Source organism: Cyrtonyx montezumae, unplaced genomic scaffold (genome assembly GCF_038088225.1).
Source record: "Cyrtonyx montezumae isolate F1298 unplaced genomic scaffold, pur_monq_1.0 scaffold_13, whole genome shotgun sequence".
In the NCBI taxonomy this organism is placed as follows: Eukaryota; Metazoa; Chordata; class Aves; order Galliformes; family Odontophoridae; genus Cyrtonyx; species Cyrtonyx montezumae.
Window position 1 is genome coordinate 29,097,019 of NW_027071859.1, and position 22,912 is coordinate 29,119,930.

General features: G+C 35.6%; 1 protein-coding gene across 6 annotated transcripts in view; it reads right to left on the reverse strand.

Moving 5' to 3' along the window:
* The window catches only part of COL12A1 (collagen type XII alpha 1 chain), a 99,227-nt gene that overhangs the window by 14,464 nt on the left and 61,851 nt on the right, over nt 1–22,912 (reverse strand). For all 6 annotated transcript variants that reach the window (XR_010621884.1, XM_065730908.1, XM_065730912.1 and 3 more), the window contains 19 exons: nt 22,023–22,139; nt 21,444–21,590; nt 21,087–21,161; nt 20,463–20,602; nt 19,161–19,284; nt 18,835–18,978; nt 16,764–16,928; nt 15,865–15,903; nt 15,635–15,773; nt 13,872–14,014; nt 13,385–13,494; nt 7,195–7,344; nt 6,188–6,265; nt 5,508–5,594; nt 4,662–4,715; nt 4,105–4,200; nt 3,118–3,171; nt 1,877–1,930; nt 608–661 (listed from right to left, as the gene is read on the reverse strand). Coding sequence is in view for 5 of the 6 variants with exons in the window: in XM_065730908.1 (XP_065586980.1) it covers nt 608–661; nt 1,877–1,930; nt 3,118–3,171; nt 4,105–4,200; nt 4,662–4,715; nt 5,508–5,594; nt 6,188–6,265; nt 7,195–7,344; nt 13,385–13,494; nt 13,872–14,014; nt 15,635–15,773; nt 15,865–15,903; nt 16,764–16,928; nt 18,835–18,978; nt 19,161–19,284; nt 20,463–20,602; nt 21,087–21,161; nt 21,444–21,590; nt 22,023–22,139 (1,970 nt within the window). In the remaining variant the exon portion in view is untranslated. The remainder of the gene's footprint in view (nt 1–607; nt 662–1,876; nt 1,931–3,117; nt 3,172–4,104; nt 4,201–4,661; nt 4,716–5,507; nt 5,595–6,187; nt 6,266–7,194; nt 7,345–13,384; nt 13,495–13,871; nt 14,015–15,634; nt 15,774–15,864; nt 15,904–16,763; nt 16,929–18,834; nt 18,979–19,160; nt 19,285–20,462; nt 20,603–21,086; nt 21,162–21,443; nt 21,591–22,022; nt 22,140–22,912) is intronic.

The window sequence follows — 22,912 nt, forward strand, 5'->3', positions numbered from 1 at the left end:
TCTCTCTCTTAACGATAGATTCCTAAAGGAACACAAAGCATTTGTGCCTTCTAGCTTTTTCCAGCAGGTGTGCAATCCATTTATAAGTCCGTTACAGTGAGTCCATACACTTCACTATTGCTAGATTAATATAAACAAATAAAATACTAGTGCTAGGTTATGTGATAAAACCTCATCTGCACATCCACAGAGAGGCACAAGAAAGACAATGGTAAGAAAGCATGAGCAGTCCAAACTAATACCCTGCCCTGGTAACTCCCATGTCCATCACAGGAACTGATTGGTATCAGTAGATTTAGCAGTGCTTTTAAAGTTCATGGTTAAAGAATGAGGTAAAGTGCTTCTTCCCTTTTTAACACTGACAGAAATTAATTTCTGGAAGTCAAGTGGGTAAAAGCAATGGAAACCAGACTTAAACTCTCCTGAATGTTTATAAATAGAACTAAATATCTCTCTGCTCACCTTTTAGTAATAATTTATCAGATCCATTTGGGATATTAAGCAAAGGATCCATTTTGTATTTAACAGAATTTGAAAATGTTAGTAAGGTTCTCTCTTGGCTCAGCTGTCTTCATTCAGTGTATACCAAAGAAAAAATTATACTTACCGCTGGTCCTGGTGGGCCTCTGGGACCCGTGGGACCATCTTTTCCTGTGAAACCCTATTCAAAAAACAAAATCATGATAAGAGATTAATTTAAGATTGCAGCAATCCCCTGATTAAAATGGTTCTTAGGATTATTTAATCACAATGCTCCTAATTACTACTAGCATGAACTTTATCCACAATGATATTTACAAAAATAGCCTTCACAGCTAGAGCAAGGGAAGTCTATATAAGGAACAATAAGCACGAGCCAATTTAGATGTTCATCTGCTGTTGATTAACTGAGGATGGAATGAATATGTCTCAACATTTTTTAAGAAAAGGAATTGCTGCTGTATACCAGAAGATTTCTCTTTTTGCTATTCTCACATACAGATTAACTGGAAAACCTGAGGTTTCTACTTCAACAGAATAACTCCCTCCCAGCTACTCTCCCTTCAGAAAGAGATGTTGAGAAATCCCATTACCTAACTAACACTGGTTATCCATGGCCCATTAACGACCCGACAATCCCATGGTATATTCTTTGACAAATGTATATCACATGGTGTTATGTTTTGATTTCTGGCTGTCAATACCCAGTAAAACATAACTATAAATGCATTTATCAGCTATTAATTTAGACTGTCAAAGTAAGTCATTGGTCCAGTTGTCTCAAGAGTAATATGACACTGTGAAGACAAAGGAGACTTGCTCTGTTGGTTCCAAGAAAAAGAAGGATTACAACAACCTGTCAGCACGTTTTTGATTATGAAGACATTTCAGAATTCCACTATCCAAATAAAAGTTCTTAGCTCCAGATAATCGAGGGCTAAGGAGAAAACTTGTCCTTCACACTACGAATGGTACAAACAGATTCTTTAAGGATATAACATTCTGCAGACATCAAGACAAGTAGAGCTTTCATGAGATCCCCCACAGCAGCAAGAGTATGTGAAAAACAGCCGGGTTGAGCACCTCAGCAGTCTGCTACTCAGGAGACTCACTGTTCAGCAAGTGGCAGGCACCTGAGAACCTGGTAAGGACAGTGAGTCCTGCAATTTTAAAGAAACTACCCAGCTATCCTATGGTTATCTGGAGAGGTTTTCACCTGCAAGTTTTTCCAGTCCTTTTAATTTACCTGTCCAGGTTGGATATGGATAAAAGGACTCCTTTTGAAAAAGTACTTCAAAATAGATAGATGTGATAAAGCAGGAAAAACAAACAAACAAAAAACCACACACACACTATATTATGTGGTCTTTTAGGAAGGTAACCAAGGAAAACTTACCCTTTCGCCTGGAGGTCCCACAGGGCCAGGTGGACCAGGTAAGCCTGGGGTTCCCTAGAGGGAAAAAGAAATGATAAACTGCATAAAACAGAACAAATATATCTTCTATGCTAATTATCCCAGTGTCTATACACACATTTAAATAATTGTCTTTAATTTCACTTTTTGACATTTACTAAAATAAATCCTTTAGGTGAAACAATTTATTTGATATATGTGATACAAGAGTCTATATCCTCACTTCAGTTTTACTACATTTTTCCCCTTCTCTTAAACTTCAAACATATTTTTTAGTACTACAACCAGAAGACAGATATATCTTTATTACTGCCTTTACAAGTATGTCTAACAGATGCCAGCCAATCTTTTAACACCTGATGCTAAAGTCTAACTGCAATCACTAGTTAGCATGTTTCTAAAGAAACAAAAAATTAAGCTTTCTTTATTGTTTATTTCTCTGTTTTACTATTTTAACACTGTGTTGCCTTAGAGTGTACATTGTAAATTCTCTTCCTTGTAGCTTTGAGTTAAGAATAAACACAGAAATTAAATATTACATGCAGGAATGATCTCACTCAACACTCTATAAGATCAGGGCAACTATTGTAGGTATCAAAATTGAACAGCCTTGTGTTATACAGTCAATTTATTCCCCAACTCTGTCTCATCTCACTGTGCATTCAACTGGAGCATGTCACTCTACAGGGTATCACTGTCTAAGTGTATATTACTCAGGGTTATAAGGACTGAAAATGTGTAAAGAAAACACACAATTGGTTGTGGAACTCATTATCCAAAGAAAATTCCAATTCTAAGAAATTCCAAAAGTAGAAATCAATTAGACAACTTTGCTAAAGAAGAGTTCTGCAAAGATTCTGCAATCTGTAATTTAGGAAGTCTTAACTACAAGGTGGTTAGAAGTAAATAAACCTTACCAGGTAGATATCAATGTACTTTTCCTAATCCAATGATCTTTTTCTGTACATTCACAACTGGCCAGATACGTATTTGGTTTGACTCAGTACAGTTATTCTTTTAATCTTGCTCTATTTTGAATAGTTTAGAATTTTCTACATTTCAGATTATTAAGTGTAAGGTGATTGTGTTTTCATGACTATAGCTTAGTAGGGTATGAAAAATTTCTATGACTCCTAGCAATGGCAAAAGGAGCTGTCCATTACCCAACCCACATCAGGAATAGTATAAAATAGCAATGGTTTTTTTTCTAAGAATCAACTTACTGATCGTCCCGGTAGTCCAGGTTGGCCAGCGTCACCTTTCATCCCTTGACGACCCTATGATATTCATAAGTGATCATTAGAGATTCTGAATTGCAGAACTGAGTATCAAAATAACTAGTCCATGTAAACAGGCACCAAGAATTACTGCAACACACCTCAGTTAATTAATTCAAAAATACAATACTTAATGTAATACAATTTGTAAGCATAGCCTGACAATATAAATTGCAATTTGACAAGAAAAATGAAACTCCATGACTCACAAGGGTCATTATAACTTCCTATTAACTAATGAGAAGTTCCAAGCATCATGTCAGTTTTGTTGCTGTTTTCATTTTTAAAAGATGTTCAAACTGAACGTGGCAAGCAATTATATCCCAGATATAAAAGGATTATGTTTGTCCTTTTTTGCTGTTTGGTATCTTTATGCTATTTTAACAAAGCTTTTCCTTCCTGTATCTATCAATAACAGCAACAAAAAAAGGCATCTACATTTACTTTCTACAAAAGAGAAGATGCACCTAATGTGTATATAGATGCACAGACTGAGAAGGTGAACTGGCTTCAAATGCAAAATGAGTCAGGGTGCAATGACACACCAATTCTGTTTTTACATAAGCTTTATATTTTATTAAAAGATTTCATAAAAAATAACTGCTGGCTATATCAAAATATTCCAGATATACCTAATCAGGAGTTATATTCCTGCTTCTGGGACAGTAAATTATTAAAATCTGGCTAAAGCAGTCTTAACACATTTCAAATGTGATCCCATGCCTTCACATGCATCTTATAAGCACGCACAGCATCCAGAAAGAAGATTCTATTGTAACAGAAAAGACCTGTTCCAGACAAAGACTTGTTCCACAGTACTACTGTATCACAGGGAAAAATGAACTTTATGGCAAAGCTGCTACTATCTTCCCAAGACCACTGACCCCACGGACAGCAATGACACTGTCACCCATGCTCAAACTGGCCACTCACCGGTTCTCCTGGGATTGACAGCCCGTTGGGTCCCTGAGGACCTGGAGGACCCTGGGGGCCCGGAGGACCTGTCTCACCACGAGGACCAGGTGGTCCCTTAGAGCAGAAAATCGAAACAAGATTATATAAATGACAGCATTTTCTTAGAGCTGAAACTGCAAAATCCTTTGGGTTAGGCACTTAGGGTAAGTCAGCAGCCTGGAGACCCGCTGATACTTCAAAACACACTATTCTCTAATTCAGCTTGTCAGTCACAGGACAGTGCATGCTTCCTGGCAGTGTTAGGTGGAAGCATAGCCATCTACTCTGTACATAGGAAAGGATAACAATGCTGTGCAGTGTGTATAGTACTACCCACAATACATGTGATCCAGTCCTCTGATGTGCAGTTATACTTAGACTATCTATACAGTCTTTAATAGCTGATCTGCATGTAAATAATATTACAAATTAAAAAATTAATCTCCATTCTTAACTCAGTATGGAGCTTAGTGTATACATTTTCATATAGACAAGCATGTCACAATGTTATTGATGCATTCCAGAAAGTTACTTACAGATGATCCAGTCAAACCCCTTTCACCTCTGGGACCTTTTGCACCTGGACCACCCTAAAATAAACATTTGGAAAGAAAATGTATTTCTTAGTTCAGAGAAAGCAAGAGTACATCACACTGGTAAGTTATGAATCCTTTTTATCAAATTCTTACATGAAAGCTCAAAATTATGAAGTGTACAGATCACAGTGCTAAGTATTAAAGATGCATTACATAGAAATTCAGGAAAGCCTAGCCAATTCAGCCTTTAAAATTATTGTAAATTCTGTCTTTGCAGATATAAACTTCTTTCATCTATATTCAGTCTTTTCAGATAGAGTAATCATCAAAGCCTCTGGATATGTCTCTAGTGGACTGCTAGACGACTTAGACAGGCTTCATATTACTCACAGAGCATTTGGTTTCCAAGCAGAAGGACTACTGGCTTGATCACAGCTCCCTTAGACTCTTTCAGCCTAACCAACAATGAGCAGCTGTTCACAGTGATTAAACAGGAAGTATGGGAAAAGGTTTACAAATATAGGCAAATGCAAGTGGAAGGAGCTCCCTAGTTGTGTTATAAACTAAGACAAAATGAGAACAGATTAAAAACTCACTGACCACCAACCATCTCCGACTGATCTTTGTTTCACAAACTTTAGTGATACTCCCACTTTCTTAAGAAACATGAGAACGAGATTGTCAGACATTTCACAAGATTTACTGCATCAAATTAGCTGGTATTAGCTCTTTCTTGCACAAACCAAAATCACCTTTTTCCACTTTGATCTGAAACGAATTCCATAAATTTTAAAAAATAATATATATGCATATATATATAAATCTCTATTGCAAATGGTTCCTTACAGCAGGTCCAGGGGGTCCTGGAGGTCCCACACTGTCTTGAGTACAGGTACAAGCATTTGGAAGAGCTGGGCATTTTGCTTCATCTCTCTGAAAATGCAATCACAACTCTTATGTCAATTTAAATGAAAGTACCTGTTGGAAGCACACTTTTCTACAATACTAAGATTCTCTATTATCCTGTTTTTGAGTACTCAGAATGAAGCAGTGGTTTCCAAATATTTCCACAGTTTTTTTCATGTTTTTAGCAATTTATTTTATCTGCAAGTGATATACCACATTGAATAGCAAGAGAAGCATGGAAAAAAAAATTTATAAGGAATTACTGTTTTTCTAATATTTATTTACATTAGAAAATCAGCTTGAGCTGATTACACAGTTACTTTCTGAATGCCAATCTAACATACTAAATAAAACATAATGTAGCTATTCATTTCATAGTAACTAGAATCTTAAATATAACTGAAGTAGAAAATATAAACTTGACTCTTTTTACAATTAGACTCAATTGAGCACACTGCAATCTTTCTCCATCAGATACAGAACTCTGAAATGCAGGGTTGCTCACTGGTTGCTCTGACAACAGAGATTTAAATGCATTGTCAGTGCAGGCTAATGTTGATATTGTTATATTTTGTACCATTAATGATGTTCAGAACAGTCTCTAGTTCATACATACTTACCATAGAAGGAAGATCACAGCATCTGTCTCTGCTAGTCCAAACTGGACTACACACAATGTCAAAATTCTGGATTTCTAACTGTAAAAAAAAGGAGAGCACCCTTAAAAGATAACATTATTTACAACATCTAATGGCAATAGCATTAAAATCTACTTCTAAAACAACTTATTTCTAATATAATTAACATCATTCACACTTCTTTTTTTGACAATGGCATAAAAATTATTTCCAAACATTATTAAAAAATAATCCTACTTAAGGCTGCAAGTAACTCCAAGCTCTGATGGTTATGCATGTCCTGGGGCAGAAAGTGAACAGTACTTAAAATACTAAGTTTTGCAGAAAGGCTTAAAACAGGGACATTAACAACAGTTTACTCTCTTTCACCCCAAGAGCTATAGTCCTATAATTTCATACATACAACCACACATTTGGAAGTGAGCATTAAGAATTTTCTCCAGGTGTTAGGGTTTGCACACACAGACCAAATTGCAATCTTAGATCTTCTAATACAAAGCCTAGCTAATAGCACTAAATATGCATTAAGTAGAGTGAATTCATCAAGATAATTGAAGTGCTCTTCGTTGCAGCAGCTGCTTTTTCTTTATAGGTTTATATATCATAAAGCCAGAGGGGATTACCCTGTCACAGGACAGATCACAGGACTTGCCAGAATTAAAACCATTTCAATACGGAATGTCATGTAGGAACAAGCTTCATTTTAAAATTTCCAGCAATGGAGAACACAGCACCAGTTGCAAAAAAACAAACAAAAAAACCACCAGCATTTATTCTCCAATTTGAATTTACTTGACTGCAACTTTCAGCTATCAGGTTTCAGTTCTTGTGGTTCTGCTGCAATAAAGAACTATCAAGCCCATATTTCTCAAATACATTCAGTCTTTTAATTCAGATACTTAAAAGCTTAGGGTGCAAAACTACTTTTTTAGCAGTCTTTTCTCACAAAAGAGTTTGCATTAATGTATGGATTAACATTTATCTCTTACTGTTGCTGATCTCCGGTCACCTTTCAGAAGTTTCCCAAGTATCTCATAGCCATCAGTTGTAATGTTCCCAGCCTCCTTAATCGGCTTTTCCAGTATTTCACTGCAGTCAATGTAAATCTTAATATTTGATGAAGTGACAACAATATGAACCTGAAAAAAAGTTTTACATGCTACTTAGAAAAAGCATATTTAGTATTTTAACTGGTATTTCCTTGTTTAAATAACACTTTTAAATTTTCTTCACGATAATCTTAATTTACTTTCAAGTCAGAGAAAAATTCTAACATTTTAAAATGTACTTTAAAACGTATTAAAGGTCAGTAACATGGATACACAGAAACAGTAAGTACTAATTAATATAGGAGTTGAACTGCAATGTTCAAAAATTAAAATTGTTTCTTTTAAAAAAGCCTGCCTGAAAGTTGCTTTAGGATGGCATGAAAGTAAAAAAATAACAATTTTAAAAAGGAAGTGAATGTAAGCTCTTCTTGTTCTGTTCTGATGGCTGGGGCCACACAAGAGGTTTATGAGTCTGCGACTGGCTATTAGACTCTGTTTGTAGTTCAGAGAGTAGATCGTTTCAGATCCAATAATCCAGGGTTCAGTTTCTGCAGATAACTCAGTACTACTTACACTGAGATACAAGAAGAGAACAGAATAGCCAGCCCAGAAAGAAAAAGAAGAAATAATGGAAATATTTCTCCAGGAATAAATTTTCCACAGAAATCTATGCCAAATAAGGCAAACATAGAAGAAATGATTAATTATTGGTAATAAGAGAAGTTACAGAGGGAGAAAAAATGTCTGCAACAAAGGCAGGAGAGAAAATTTACAAGGAGAACAGAGTTTGGGGAAAACATAGTAAACTGTATTCAGAAGAATAAGAGAAACAAAAGCAAAGGTTAGCATTCTAAAAATGTACAGTGATGATGGTCATTTATCCTGCAGTGTCTGCACAGGGTAATGTATGAATAAACAAAAGGACAATTTAATGCTCATTCAAAGTAAACGAAAGACCTCATGCATCCACGTAATGAATGTCATACAGGTGAATGTCCTCTACGTCTGTGAAAACAGAAAGAAGTCCTTCAGGCATCTCCAAGACAGAAACAGGGTTTCTGTTTTTAGTGAATCTAATATACAGTTGATGGAACATCTTAAGGCAATGGAGAGGTTTTCAGTGGTGGTTTTATATACCTTACACATTGTGTATATTTTATAAACATTATAATATCAACATAACTGTTCAAATATCAATGTATAAGGACCAGCTGTAAAAAATTCTTGAATTATATAATTATGTTTTAAGGCTTCTGTCTTCACTGCATATAACCCTTCAGAAAGACACTGCTTTTTGATGACTACTTAAAAAAATTGGCATTAGTTGGAAACAGAGATTCCCTTAAATGTCCTGAGTCAATAACAGCCTGAATAATCTCCTGAGAATCTGCTTGGTTTTTTTTCATATTAAATATTTTCCCATGTGGAGCTGTCTCCAAGACATCAGCATAGCTTATCTAAAACTCTCTAAACATTATGTACTTATGCTTTCTATCACTGGAATTAAGACTTTTGAAACTGTCCTAATTTCTTGTCATCTGAAATTCAGTTGGCTTCATTGTTCAATTCTCAGAGCTGTGTAAATAAGTGTTTTTATTAATTAACATTTTTAATGTTTTCATTGATCAAATAAAAAAAATACTATGGAAAGATAATGTAGAAAGTTTTAAGTATATTTTGTTACTAAAAATTAAGCTTTCCACAAAATAAAATAAGCACTATGCCAAATACTGAACTTCATTATCACTTACACATAATATACTCAGTCCTTTGATCATATGTATAAATTTTACAGGTCAGTGACAGCATCAAATGACACTACAGATGTAGTGTGCTAGTTCTGAATAGTACTGAATGTGCAAGACCTTCTACTGAAACATTAACTATTTGTCATAAGTTAAATAAAGCAAAATACATCTGCACAGTGAATGGATATTACTACATTTTAATTGGCCACAGAACTTAGAAGAGGAATCTATATCATATTGCTGAACATGATCATCGGTTTGAAAATGTTCAAACAGTAATGACTACTAGAGCATCATCCACCCATCCAGAGAAGCAGCAATCCAAGCAGTAAAAAATATTAACGGCTCTCCCAAGTCACCAACTCAGTCCATTCATTACTGACTTAATGCTAATTCTGAATTCCACCTTGGATTTCATGAACTAGACACAAATCTACTATAAATCTATGTCAACAGTAAATAAAATACAGAATCATAGAATTATAGGATAGCATAGTTGTAAGGAGTCTTAAAAACCATCCAGTTCCAACTCCTCTAACATGGGCAGGGTTGCTAAACACTAGATCAGGCTGCCAGGGTCCCATCCAACCTAGCCTTGAATGCCTCCAAGGATAGGGCATTCACAGATTTTCTGGACAACCGGTGGTGGTACCTCACCACTCTCAGTGAAAAATTTCCCCACCTATCTAATTTAAATTTCCCACCCTTTAGTTTAAAGCCATTCCCCTTTGTCCTATCACTATCAGACTGTGTAAAAATTTGCTCTTCCTCCTGTTTATAAGTTCCTTGTAAATATTATAAAGTTGCTATCAGGTCTCCCTGGAGCCTTCACTTCTAAAGGCTAAACAGCCCAGGACTCAGGGCATTTCATTTTAGGAGACGTGCTCCAGCTCTCTGATCATCTCTGTGGCTCTCCTCTGGACCCACTCCAACAGCTCCAACACCACCACATCTCTGTATTCAATCCTGCAGCCCTGTATTCAATGCCATGTGATTTTGTTTGCAACAAAACGCCACCAGAAAGGTTCTCGTCAGTTTCTAGCACACTAATATAAAGCATCACTTCTGACCATTTACAGTGCCAGAAGGCATGAGGCTTTAAGAAAGAAAACATAATTTAATCTCTCTCTTAAAGATCATGATAGCATTCTGATTTACTGCTAAATGAACCACATCAGTAAGCTATGCAAAGTATTATCCCATATGTACATCAGCAGAAAGACATAAACCCATTATCAAATTTCCTGTGGCTAACTACTGCAAAACTGCAATCAAAAAGGAAGTCTAGCATGGTAATAATAAGCAAGTAGAAGTACGTCTTTCCAAAACACTCAGTTATAAGTTTAATGACTGTCTGAGGCAGTCAGGATTTTTCCTATGGGACTTGCCAGATTCAACAGCTTTCACCATAGCTATGCTACACAGAGCATGCAAGTATGCCAAAGTAAATCGCTCTGCATGGTTAGGTGTAGTTAACTGTGCTTCACTGAATGAGCCAGTAAGTCATCTAGCAAAAACCACAAAAATGTTTGACATTTGGAAAACATCTTCTCGTCTTTTAAAGATTTGTCATTTCTTTGAAACTAGATGGTAGAAGAAATGGCAACATTACCTTATGAAATGTGTTAATCTTACTTTCCTTCCTTCATCCAGTTGAAATTACTGCTATCCTTTATTAGGCACTAATCAACATGGTTGATACATAAGGCTTTTCCAGCACATGAGCTGGGGAGTCCCATGATGCTATCATTAACATGACTCATGTAGCAATCTCAGTAATCATTCTGGAGAAAGCCCAGAGAAGTCTGCTCAGTTACATGGTGTAAAATAATAAATAGAAGCTATTTAAGTCAAGGTTATTCTAGTTACTTCAAATGCTATCAAAACCTGAACTTTTTATTACTTTCCGGATAAAGAAGAAGAGGGATCAGCACACTGCACTAAATAACAGGCACATGGTCATTTTTGCTTAAGATACAGTCTTGTAAGAAAGAATTCATAGTTTCAGAGCTTTAGTATAATTTCCCAGTAGCTGCTACTCCTGAACATTGTTCAGCATCTCCAGATTGATTTCTGTTCTTATGTATGAGCGTACATAACAATTAAAATAATGCAGAATTCTCTAATTGATTTCATCATAAAATGTAGTAAACAGTTATACAAGATTGCTGTTGTTGCTGGGGTTGCAGGTTGTTCCCCATTTGCACTGATTTATAAGCAGAACTTCAGTATAAGTGCTATCATAGAATTCTCCTCAACTCCATCACATTTAGAGAAACCACAAGGAAAAATGTGACTCTGAATGTCAGTGTACTTAGTGGTTGACACTTAAAACAGACCGCTGGTAATACAGCCTGTAGAAAGCTTCATATCACTGACCTGAATAATGGAAGTCATATCTCTCACACTGATACAAATAAGAAATGCTAAATGCTATTCTGTGTTTTCATTACTCCATGGCAATAGGGTGGCTTAACTTTTAAAGCAAAACAACACATATTCTAGCCTTTGCTGACAGTTTTTCCCACTCCAATAGATTAATACATTTCCTAAAGATTCAGTCACCCAACTAAGCTACTAATAAAAACAGAAATGTGAAAAGGCAGATGCCAAAGACAAAACAGAGGCTGTAGAATGCAGATGTGATCCAAGACTATTCATAAGTAGCAGTTACGAATTTCACAAGAAAAACATTTCTTTATATATAGGAAAATAGTCATTAAGTAAATTATAAACACTACAACAATTTGACAAGATACAGAGACAGTTTGGGTAATAACCCTCTCTCAAGTTCTGAAGAAAACAATAACTTTTATAGTACTGACTGATTTTATAGTACTGTGTTTTAAACAGATCGTCTCAACACACTATAATGCTGGCACCAGCTAGGTTTCCCTGCCTTCAGCCGTAGCAAAGTGTCCTTCACAATGTGGCTTTCAGTATCAGAAAGTCAACAGAGGCAACCCTCTATCAGTATCCTCATAGGAATGCTCATAGTGACTGGTCATGAAGAAGAGGGTATCATAAAGAAAACAAATGTTATACTGCAGCCATATTTAGTCATCAGAAGAAAAACTAAACTAAACAGAAGGGAGATAAGGGAAAACATCAGAATGTGCATTTCAGCTTACTGAAAATGTTGCAATAGCAACTCACTTCCTTCCCCTAAACATATATGCTTAACACAGCAGGAAAATATTTCTAAACTTGCAGTTTTAGGCTTACACATATCCTGAACTAAACACTTCTCGATGTTTAGAGGTAAGAAGGTCTGGCAGGAGCAACTTTTCATAATTTGATCCACAACATTTAAAAGCAAGCATAAAATTGTCATGTTTGCAGAAAAAGGCAAATTTAATTAGCCATTCTGACAATTCAAAAATGTGAGTTCCACTCTAAATTTGAAATAGATTGTACTATTATGTGTTCTCTCTGATTATTTTCTTTTCCTTCCATTAATATTACTATTACCATTACATATCTTATATTATTATATAAGATATATATTATATTATAGAAACATGGAATATAATAGGTCCAGTGAATCTAAACCCAAAAATATACCAACATCCTTCCATACATAGAAAATATGCAAATATACCTGTGTAATTTTTTTAATCATATAAATCTCATTCAATATTCTGCTCAACTACCAATATTGGCTCCCTGCTTTCATCTACCAGACTGTAACTACCTACTTTCTGTGGCTACATCCTCCTCTTCTCTCAATGAATCCAAATCCTTACATTCTACCCCCTCAGAAAAAACTTTTCTCATCACAGCTTCCTTTTCCTTTTTCCCACTTTATCTTTTACTCTTTTTCTTTCATGCGTCAGACAGGCTATAAAGCCTTGTTGGTATTTATCTCTCCACTTTCAGAATCTTGACAAATCCATTTTTTATGTTGTTTCAACGTAGGCCTTACTTTCCTTAAGAAAAGAACTAAAACTTTATAGAGATCTTGAGTTATGTGATCTGTAAGCCTGTGCGTCACAGAGTAACAGATTTTTACTGGCTGGAATAGACCTCTGGAGATCATCTCGTCCAACACCCTGCTAAAGCAGGTCACACAGGAAATCATCCAGGTGCACTTTGAATATCTTCATATCTTCAGATGAGGAAACTTGAGAACTTCTCTATGCAACTTGCTTCTCTCCCCCAGTTCTGACACCCTCAAAGTGGTTTTTCCTAAAGAAGTTTCAGCTGGATTGAGGAAGTTCCAATAGAGCTTCCCATAGTCCAGTTTGTGCCTGTTGCTCCTTGTGCTGTCATCTATGGGACTCTAAGAGGACTGCACATAATTAACAGTCGCTTCTGCTTGCTTGCATTCTGTTTCAAAGAACAGCACATCAGAAAGCAACCTTCATAATTCAATTCTTTACCTTGTGGAAGCTTCCATAGAAGATTTTCTTTACTTCATCATTATCAAAAGTTACAGTTTGAACTTCTCCCCTTGTATCCTTGTTAAAGAATGACAACACTTTGCTGCCAGCTGCAAAAAAAACAATAATACATTTCATTTTAGATGTAAAGCTGAAATCACCATCCTAAGATACACTCGTAAATAAAATGTAGTGTAGTACTCTGGTGGGTAAACACTGACTATAGATGGTTCAATTGACACATAGCTACATAGATGTATGTTCCTTTGGTTTGAGAGGTAATACCAAAGGTAAAAGGTATATTAGCTCAACAATTCTTAGTAAAAAAATAATCAGTGTACAAAGTAAAACTGTTATATTTTAAAACTGAAATTATCTGAATTTGTTACTATGTAATAATGCTTTAATTTTGGAAAGATTTTGGAATAACACATGCAAAGTAATGTAACGTATAAATTTTCTGCTCAATAAGTATAATCATCCTTACGATCAAGCACAACTCCAACTTGTGGCTTGTAATCTCTGTCTGTAATCTGCCAAATTGCAAAAGGCTCATTGGGGGATTCAGGCAAAAGACGGAATAACATGATGATAGTGTATGCCTGAGGCAGTCCCTCTGGGTGAATCTCCCTGTTAAGACAATATGAAGACATTTTTCACATGGAAACACAAAGAAAATAAACAAGACCATCATCTGTTGTTATTTTTTTTTGTTTGTTTGGGGTTTTTTTTTTGTTTGTTTTTTGGTGTTCTTTTTTTTTTTCAAATAAAGGACTTAAGAGTAATGGGGAAATAAAAATGTTTAACAAAACTATGTGTTTTAAATACTCTCTCAATAGAAAAGAGCTACAGCCTATCTTAAATTGGTTGAGGCATCATGATAATGGGGGCAGCCAGAATGTGACCCAGAACCCTGGTGATGTATTTGGTTTCCACCTTAGTCACCAGGGGCTACTGACTTTTAGATTTATGAGGTTCAGACTGTTAGACATTAAAAAGTCATAAAGCTGGAAATAAATAAAAATACACATCAGATGCCCTCCAGCGTTTTTTGAAGGAGACATGTGAAGTCCAGGAAAGTAGCTGCAAGAAGGGAGATAGCTTGTATTTCTCCTCAGCCAATAAATTGGAATTGAGAGAGGAATTTGGCATCATGAGCACAAACAGAGAAACCCTGAAAAGAGTATTTTAGGCAAATCTCAATTACCCACGCAGTTAGAAACACTTTTCAATTATAGTTATATCAAAAGTCAGCGATAACACAGAGCACAGTGCAAGAAAGAAAATTAAAGTAGATAAAGCTATTCTATTTATTTCTGGTAGCAAGTTATGTCAGATATGAAATAGCTATGCCACTAGGATCAGGATGCTTTTATTGCCTTGCTGACTCAGTCTAACATGAGTTTTATATTCTTCCTTCTCATGAAAGATAAGTGCCCAGAATACTCTGCCAAGTCTATGCCACACCTCCTGCAGCAGACAATAGACTGTATGAAAAATTCTATAATAATATGGAATAAACATAAAGGGTTTTTTATTATCTTCTTATCATCCTATTTATCCTGCTTAATGCAAGATTTACATTAATATAATAGAACTGCAAAACAAGATACCAATGATTGGGATTATGTGTACTTCCCTAGACTGTAAAAATCCAGGCTTTCAAGGATCACTCCCATAACTGTACTGGCACATTAATGAATTTAAAAAGTCCATAAGTCCATGCTTTCCTCATTGGAAAGAATGATCACATATTACCCTTCTGTAACCAAGCTATAAGACTACAGACCCTTTACATCTCCACTCCATTGGCCAAATATAGCAATTAAGCTACAAGAGAAAGTACCCTAAAATCAATGGTGTCAGAGTACTGCTTACTGCAAAAAGTGAAGTTTACCTCTCTGCATTGAAACTATTTCCCTTTAAGAGTGTAGAGCTCTTTGTACTAAGGAGGCTGTTGTTCAACTGAGCCTGTTTCCAGACTATATTATAAGTATAGTGGTTAAGAAAGACACCACCAAATTAAAGAACAAAAAGCAACTGGATTTACAGTGAACAGATTGCAAAGGAAGAAACAGATTAGTATTTAACAACAGTGATGGATTTTCTTTGGAGAATTTTTCCTGGATTTCAGTAAAAAGAACATCAAATAAATGCATTTTTTCATGAGAAACTAATGCTATTAGTTACAAACTCTGTTAATCCTTCCCCACCTCTATTCTCTAAATATGAGTTTTCTCATTTACTTACCGTATTGGCTGGCTGACAAATGCATTTTTGTGGAGTCTATATGCTACATAGCTTGGGAAAGAGCCTGATTCCAGTGATACGCCTTGCACAGAAGCAAAATGCTTCTCTGTCAGATTATATGATTCCAACATCTTGAAACCTTTAGATCAGGAAAGAAAAACAACAAAAACACTGTACAGCTGTAAAAGATGGAAATGAACCTGTGCTAAATACTATAGGCAGTTTCTTACCAGGTGAAGTATATCCTTCCAAGTAAATAAGAGGACAGGCTAAAAGAGATGGAAAAACATGTAAGTTCAAAAATATGACACACCACAATATCAACGTGTACATACTCAAAAGTTTTATTAGTAAAAATTCTGCACTAATATTAATTATTAGCCCATTACTGCTACATTTGTCACATTGTGTTCTGCTCTGCATTAGATGGACTGCTAAAACCTTTACTCACTACTTCTAGTTGGATATTTCTGCCATGACAAGTTATACAGGATAACAAATGAGCCCCCAAAATATTTTCAGTCTAATTCATAAGAAGAAAGGGGCATAATGACTCAATGTTTCCATAAATATTAGAGATGTGAGTCAGGCCACATATTAGCTGTCAGAATCACAGAGAAAAACTGCAGATTTATATGGCTCCCCAAGAGCCAGCGGGTGAAGTTAGGAAGTCACACAGTTGCATATGACAGGCCTGAGAATTTTTCTTTTTTGCCATTGAAGGATAACTCCTGAGTAACCAACTGAAATTTAATTTAGAACATTTTGAACAGCCTCACACACTTCACCCACACTCTTATAGAAGAGTGGACCAATAGTAAAGAGACCAGTTGTGTCCCCACGTTCATATTAGGCATCATTCTACTCCCTTATAAAGAGCAGTACTTCTAACTGACTGTTGCACTCATTTTGTTCTACCTATAATGTCAGACAAGATTACATTAAATACAATAGTTACTTCAAAATTAACAACAAACTTTTACTCTCTTAAACCACATGCAGTTATTATGAAACCTAACTTTTATATGTGAACACGTTTTTGAAGTATTACAAATTGATTTACAAGCATAACAGTATACAAACAGATGCTATCAGTTCAGGAAAAGGGAAAATGGTATTTTCTACTCACTTGAGGTAGCTGTTTCACACACAAAGGTGACGAGGTTATCTTGAATCTTTTCAAATGCATCGAAGTCATCAACAATAAATACATGACGTTCACTGGGCTTGCTGGCAATCTTGGCCAGTTCATTGTAATCCACATCAGCCACACCAACCACAAAGACACTGAAGCCTGAAAAATAACATTTGTTACTTCAAGCATAGTAAAACATACATAGCTATTTTTCAGTTCAATATTTCGCAGATTCTATTGTTGTCTTGTCTATCCACTCCAGTATTCAGCCTTAATTATGAGTACACATTCTGGTTTTCCTTTCGCTCTATCAAAGCTCGGGAAAGATTAAATTGCTTTTTGCTCCTTTCTTACAAAATTTTCTCCCCTTTCTTTCATTGACTGCTGTCAGAGACAGAATCAGGATGCAACTCACATTACCTCCCTAGCTTGCAAACTTCAGGATAGGAGAAGCTGTTTTCTGCAAATGCCTATCTGTTGCTTTCTTCAATAACTATAAAAGAACCACCACCTTAGACTAGACAATTATTAGATGGCGTAATTACAATGAGAAGAACACAGTCCCTAGAATTTAATCATATACATCAGGTGTAAAACATATTCTTTCCCTTTGTCAGGTGATTTCCCTCTCCAAATCCTGACAGTGAAGTCTCCTTGCCTTCTATATCAACTTTTTGTTTTGTCGTCTCTCTCGCCCTTTACAGAATTATTTTTCTGACTCATTTCTTCCTTTCCCTTCTCCCACCCAATCCTCCATATGATAATTTGTCCTCTTTTTATCATACCAGAAAACAGGAAAGAAACACTTCTTATTACACAATTTATCACCAAACAGAAAAATTTATCCAAACTAAAAAAATTAATTAACCAGAAACTGCACAAAATAATATGCCCATTTTTATTTGCATTTTGCATTTTTCAAAAGGAGGTAGGAAATAATTGTCCCTCTGTGGTCAATACTGACAAATCTTTAGCTGAAATATGTTGTCCAGCTTTGAACACAATATTTAAGATGTAAAGTAACTGAAGAAAATAGCTAATGAAAGTGATACGAGGTTCGGAAAACAAAATCAATGGGAGATGGAAGGAAATTCATTTGTTTAGTCTAGAAAAAAAGACAGAAAGAGGAAATGACAACAGGCTTCAAGTATGAAGGTCTGTTACAGTGTACAGTTATCAATTGCTGTCCTGGTTAACTCAGGAAATGAAAAGAAGACATCAGCTTCATTAGCCTGAAGAAACACTTAGGTAAAATATGAGGAAAAGCTTTCCGAATATCAGCCTAAGTTAAGCACTAAAGCAGATCATCCACAGGGACTGTACAGATTTTTATGACTAGGTTAGCCAAACGTCTTTAGAAGTCATCTAGATGGAGCTTATTCTTTCAGATCACAAGATGAGCACTTGTGATTTACATGCCAGTGACTTCCTAAGGAAACACATCTTCTTACTCAGGAAACCGCATTCCTGGTTGTTCATGCTATGAAATGCAAGACTTTAGGCAGGTTCAGTAGAAGCTGATGAGAGCAGGAGAAAGAGTACATGCTTAGTCACACATTTGGCACTCTCAACAGTCTAAAGAAGGAGTGCAAGGTTTCTCTGCTCAAAAGGCAATGAAAAAGCCAGTTCAGATCTAGCTCCAGAAAAAGCACTTCCTTTCCCACAAGCTCCTGTAGTTTCTGTCAAGGAAACCAAGTTCAAAAAGCCAAGCCCAACTTAGCAAAAGCACCAGGATGGGAATATTCTCCATAATGATGTCTGGCATCCACGAAGCAAGGAGAAAGAAGTCAGCTTTATAAAATAGTATGCATGAGAAGTTCCTTGGAAGCCCTTGGAAGCTATATTCTCCCATAGAGGAGAGGATAGGGAAAGAAAAATTAAATCTGGCCCTGAAAGTCTAAATTCTTTAATACTTTAAATACTGTGTCATTCTAAACAATCAGAATAAATTTCTGAATCCATAAATGGGTAGCTAAAGAATTCAAAGACAACTGAAGCGCCACTTATAAAGTGCATTGGTAACCTATTAAGGAAATGAAATAGCTAGGTACTATAAATCACTTACCAGAGTGCTGTATGACTGTTGCTGCTTTCCTCACCTCATCCTGTGATCGACCATCTGTTACAACAACAAGTACCTTGGGAACACCTCGCCTCATGCCGCTCTCCCAAGTCAAAACCTTTTCTTTGATAAATGTTAGGGCTTTGCCTGCAAAGTGTACAACAAATGAGTCAGCCAGATTATCCACTGAAGAAATCCCTTCCTTTACTTTGACAGAGGGACACCACCCAACTAAAACAGAAAAACAGAAAAAACCCTAATCCTTTGTTCATAAGATATCAGGATAATTAGGCAATTTATCTTACAAAAAACTTATTGCTCAGAATTACCTGTCCGTGTGTTTCCTCCTCTGTACTGAACATTTTGAAGAGCTCCCAGGGCTTGAGCCTTGTCATCAAATGTATTCAGTTTAAACTCAGATTTTGCTTCATCACTGTATTGCACGAATGAAACCTGAGTGGGAATACACCATTGTGTTCAGTCATTTATCTGAAGTTCAGACTCAACTGAAATACGCATTGTGGTATATTAGTAAGCATTAAATAACTGAAAAACTTTTCCCACATACATATGGTTATGCACACACATACATATTTACATAAACAGATACTGTATAGCAATGTACACACACAATATCCTTATTTCCTTTATGCATAAAGTATGACATACTTCTAAATATGGATGATCAAGTGTTTGTTATTACTATCATGCCAGCTTTATAATATCTCCTCTCTGCTTATGAGCAGATACGTATTGTCTAAAAAATCTCCATTTATTTTTAAGAAAACAAAAAGAACCTGGTGACAGAATGCTAATCAACTTGGACATACACAAAATTGTGTATCTCTTGTCTTAAGAAGTAGAATATAATCACCATATGTTTATTCTTAAAGCACTTTTAAATTTAAATATGTATATATTTAATATTCTTCTTATTCATTCTGTATATTTGCAATATTAAGGTATCAAACTAATTCAGTGCTGAACAACTATCTGTACATATACATTAATACTTATTGAAATAAACTGCTCTTTTAAAATTAATAACAATAAATTAATTATTAATCAATACATCATTCAAAACCAGAGATCGTTGCAACTAATTCAAGAGCCATGTGACTTTCTCATTTTGCTAAATGTTAGCAGTTACATATCTCTGCCTCTTGTATCAGGTCTTAATCAGCTTTAGACTGGAAACTCACAACAATCCACAGAAAAAAAGATAATTGTTCAACAGTTCATTTGTAGGAAACTTTGCAGCTAAAGAGTGGTATTTATTGGACCCTAGCAGCAATCTCATCCAGCTTCACATATGTAGAAAAAATGAGTAACAGTTAAGTAAGAATGCTGACACAAAATGTCTGACAATAATAATCAGCAAAGGAATCTTGGAGGTCTATTCCTCTTAGCTATTACTGCTTACTCTTTCAGTACTCTTGAACTGAAAAATTATAACATAATCCCCACTCAACACTCAGACTGTCCTCACAGCAGTATAACAACTAGATTCCCTTAGTGTCTACAGAAAATCCCATATACTTCATATATATTTATACACACACACAGATACACATTGTACAAACGACTTCAGCCTGCTTCTAAAATTTACTCAATAGAAGTAACTAACCTACCTGGATTCCAGCAGGATTAATCAAGTCAAAGGCTCCTACTGTATTAAAAACAAACTTTACTACTTTGTTGAAGTTATCATCACCAATACTCCAGGAAGCATCAGTCAAAAACACTATGTCTGCTTTGGCCCCCCTGCATACTGAAAAACCAAGAAAAGGAACACTTGAAATACACCATTCATAGCACTATGAAGTAAAGAGCATTACTTCAAATATTTAAAATGCAAGAAAGGCAAGTATTTAACAAACTTTTACTACCACACAGTCAAATGGCAAGTGTTTTATATTTAACACAAAAACATTTATTAAAAATTCTCAAAAAAAGGTGCAAGAAATGAATAGCTCAACAATCAAATGCAAATTTCTTAAATGACATTTTTTTCTGAACAGCTTTTATAGAAAGTCCACTGAGGGCTAGGCTTACAGATTTGTCATAGAGCTATAGCTCTATCTTGATCCTTTTTCCCAAGTGTATACATCTTTCCATTCTAAACCAGGAAATTTCAGAGTCCAGTAAAGCAAATAGAAGCAACTAAGAAATTGATTACAAACTTCAGACCCTAAATGACTGTGCTAGTGCAGCAACAATGTAAAAATACTGCATAGATCTACAAATAAACATACCATCCCGAGCTGGAGGGATTGTGGGAGGTGGAGGAGGTGTAGGTGGTGGAGTTGGTGCCTCTGTAGGTTTGAGGACTGAAATAAAATAAAATAAAAATTGGCTTAACATAAATTATTTCATTTGAGTAAAACTCCACATTATGTATTATATTACCACAGAAAGATTAAAATCTTTTTTTCACTATCTAAACTTTCTAGTGTTACAAAACTTCCTTTCAAACTCCAGTTGATGTTACACTGACAGAAAGAGGAAAGAACAGTTAAAAGTAGTATTGAAAGACATTTAGAAAGAAGACAAGCTCTATCACTGAAACAAGTTCTGTATTATATATACGGTTCACAGTATCTATTACCTACCTGTATGTTCCCTCACAGAGACTGGAGGACCCTCAAGGTTAGGGGTCTGAACAAAGACAGTTGCATTGTATTCTGTGTCTGGTGAGAGGCCAGTAAAACAATGGCTTGTTTCTGATCCACGTACTGTAATTTCCTGTCCTCTGGATCCTGTAAAAACAAAGCCCAATGGAATAAAATTTAGAACCCACTATTTCCCTTTTAATATGCGTACAGGCATAGAAATTAGAGACTTTTTGAGAGGAAGTTAGGATAGGCTGGATAGCAGTCTTATTCTTCTCCCATAAAAGCCTTCTAGACAAAGATTAGGCTCTAATTATGAACCCTGGAGCTTTCAGAAAAGCAGTGTGTGCGTAAAACTCCAGTAACTAGCAAATCTCCGCTAATTAAAGTTAACTTGACAGTAAGCAGTAGTAGTAGTTCACTTTGCAGCTTTTTCACCTCTACAACATATGTTCAGATCTTCAAAGTGCAATCAAATGCAGAATGACTGATAGCAGAGGCTTTCCACCATCCCAGATAAGGTGCTCCTGCCACCTAAATAAAGCAGTTATATTTCAGAAAATGTAAAAATTAATTTACCATCAGCTGGGTTCAGCTTTAGTCTGTAGGAAGTTGCTGATCGGTGAGCTGACCATCGAATACAGAAAGTATCCCAGCCGATTTTGTAAGTTGTTAGGTCAGTGACATTCAAGTACACTGTGAGCAGAGAAAGAGAAAAATTCTTATTTGGAAAGCAGTACACCACAGATGTTAAAAGAACTACATCACAACTGAATGTTTACTAGCAGCGCTGCTACACAACCTAGATAGATAGATAGATAGATAGATAGATAGATAGATAGATAGATAGATAGATAGATAGATAGATAGATAGATATTTAAGTTTTACAGAAGGGAAGAGTAGTTCCAGACAAATTTCTTCATATTCACACATGCCCTATAGGTACTGGCCTAGTAATTTACAAAGATTCAAAGGCTGATAACCTTCTGATTTTGGGAAACAGTTCATTTTAACATTTTTCACACAAGTGGAGTTCTTTGCACAGTAAAAAATTTCAACATATCAGAATCTGACTCATATATGGCAATATGAAAAGAATTAACTGTCAACAAAACTCAGGATAATTAATTCTTGTTAACTGAAGAAACTTTAAGAAGTTTTTTAATTGAGGGCATTGACAAATTATCTTCTTCTGAAAAGGTGAAGTTTCAGTTCCTGGACCTCCCTATGAAACAAAGACAGACTAGCAAGAAGTCTGAATGTGCTTAGCATGATTAAATTCTGTAGCATCCTCGAGATAGTTACGGACTGAACCCAACTATAGCTAATAAAATTTGAGGAAGCAGGCTAGAAAATTTATATTGTCAAATCATTACTTAAAATTATATTTCCATTACTGTTCTGCAGCATAGCGTTTCTAGAAACTACATCATGGCCAAGTGCAAAGTATTCTCTATAAGAGGATATT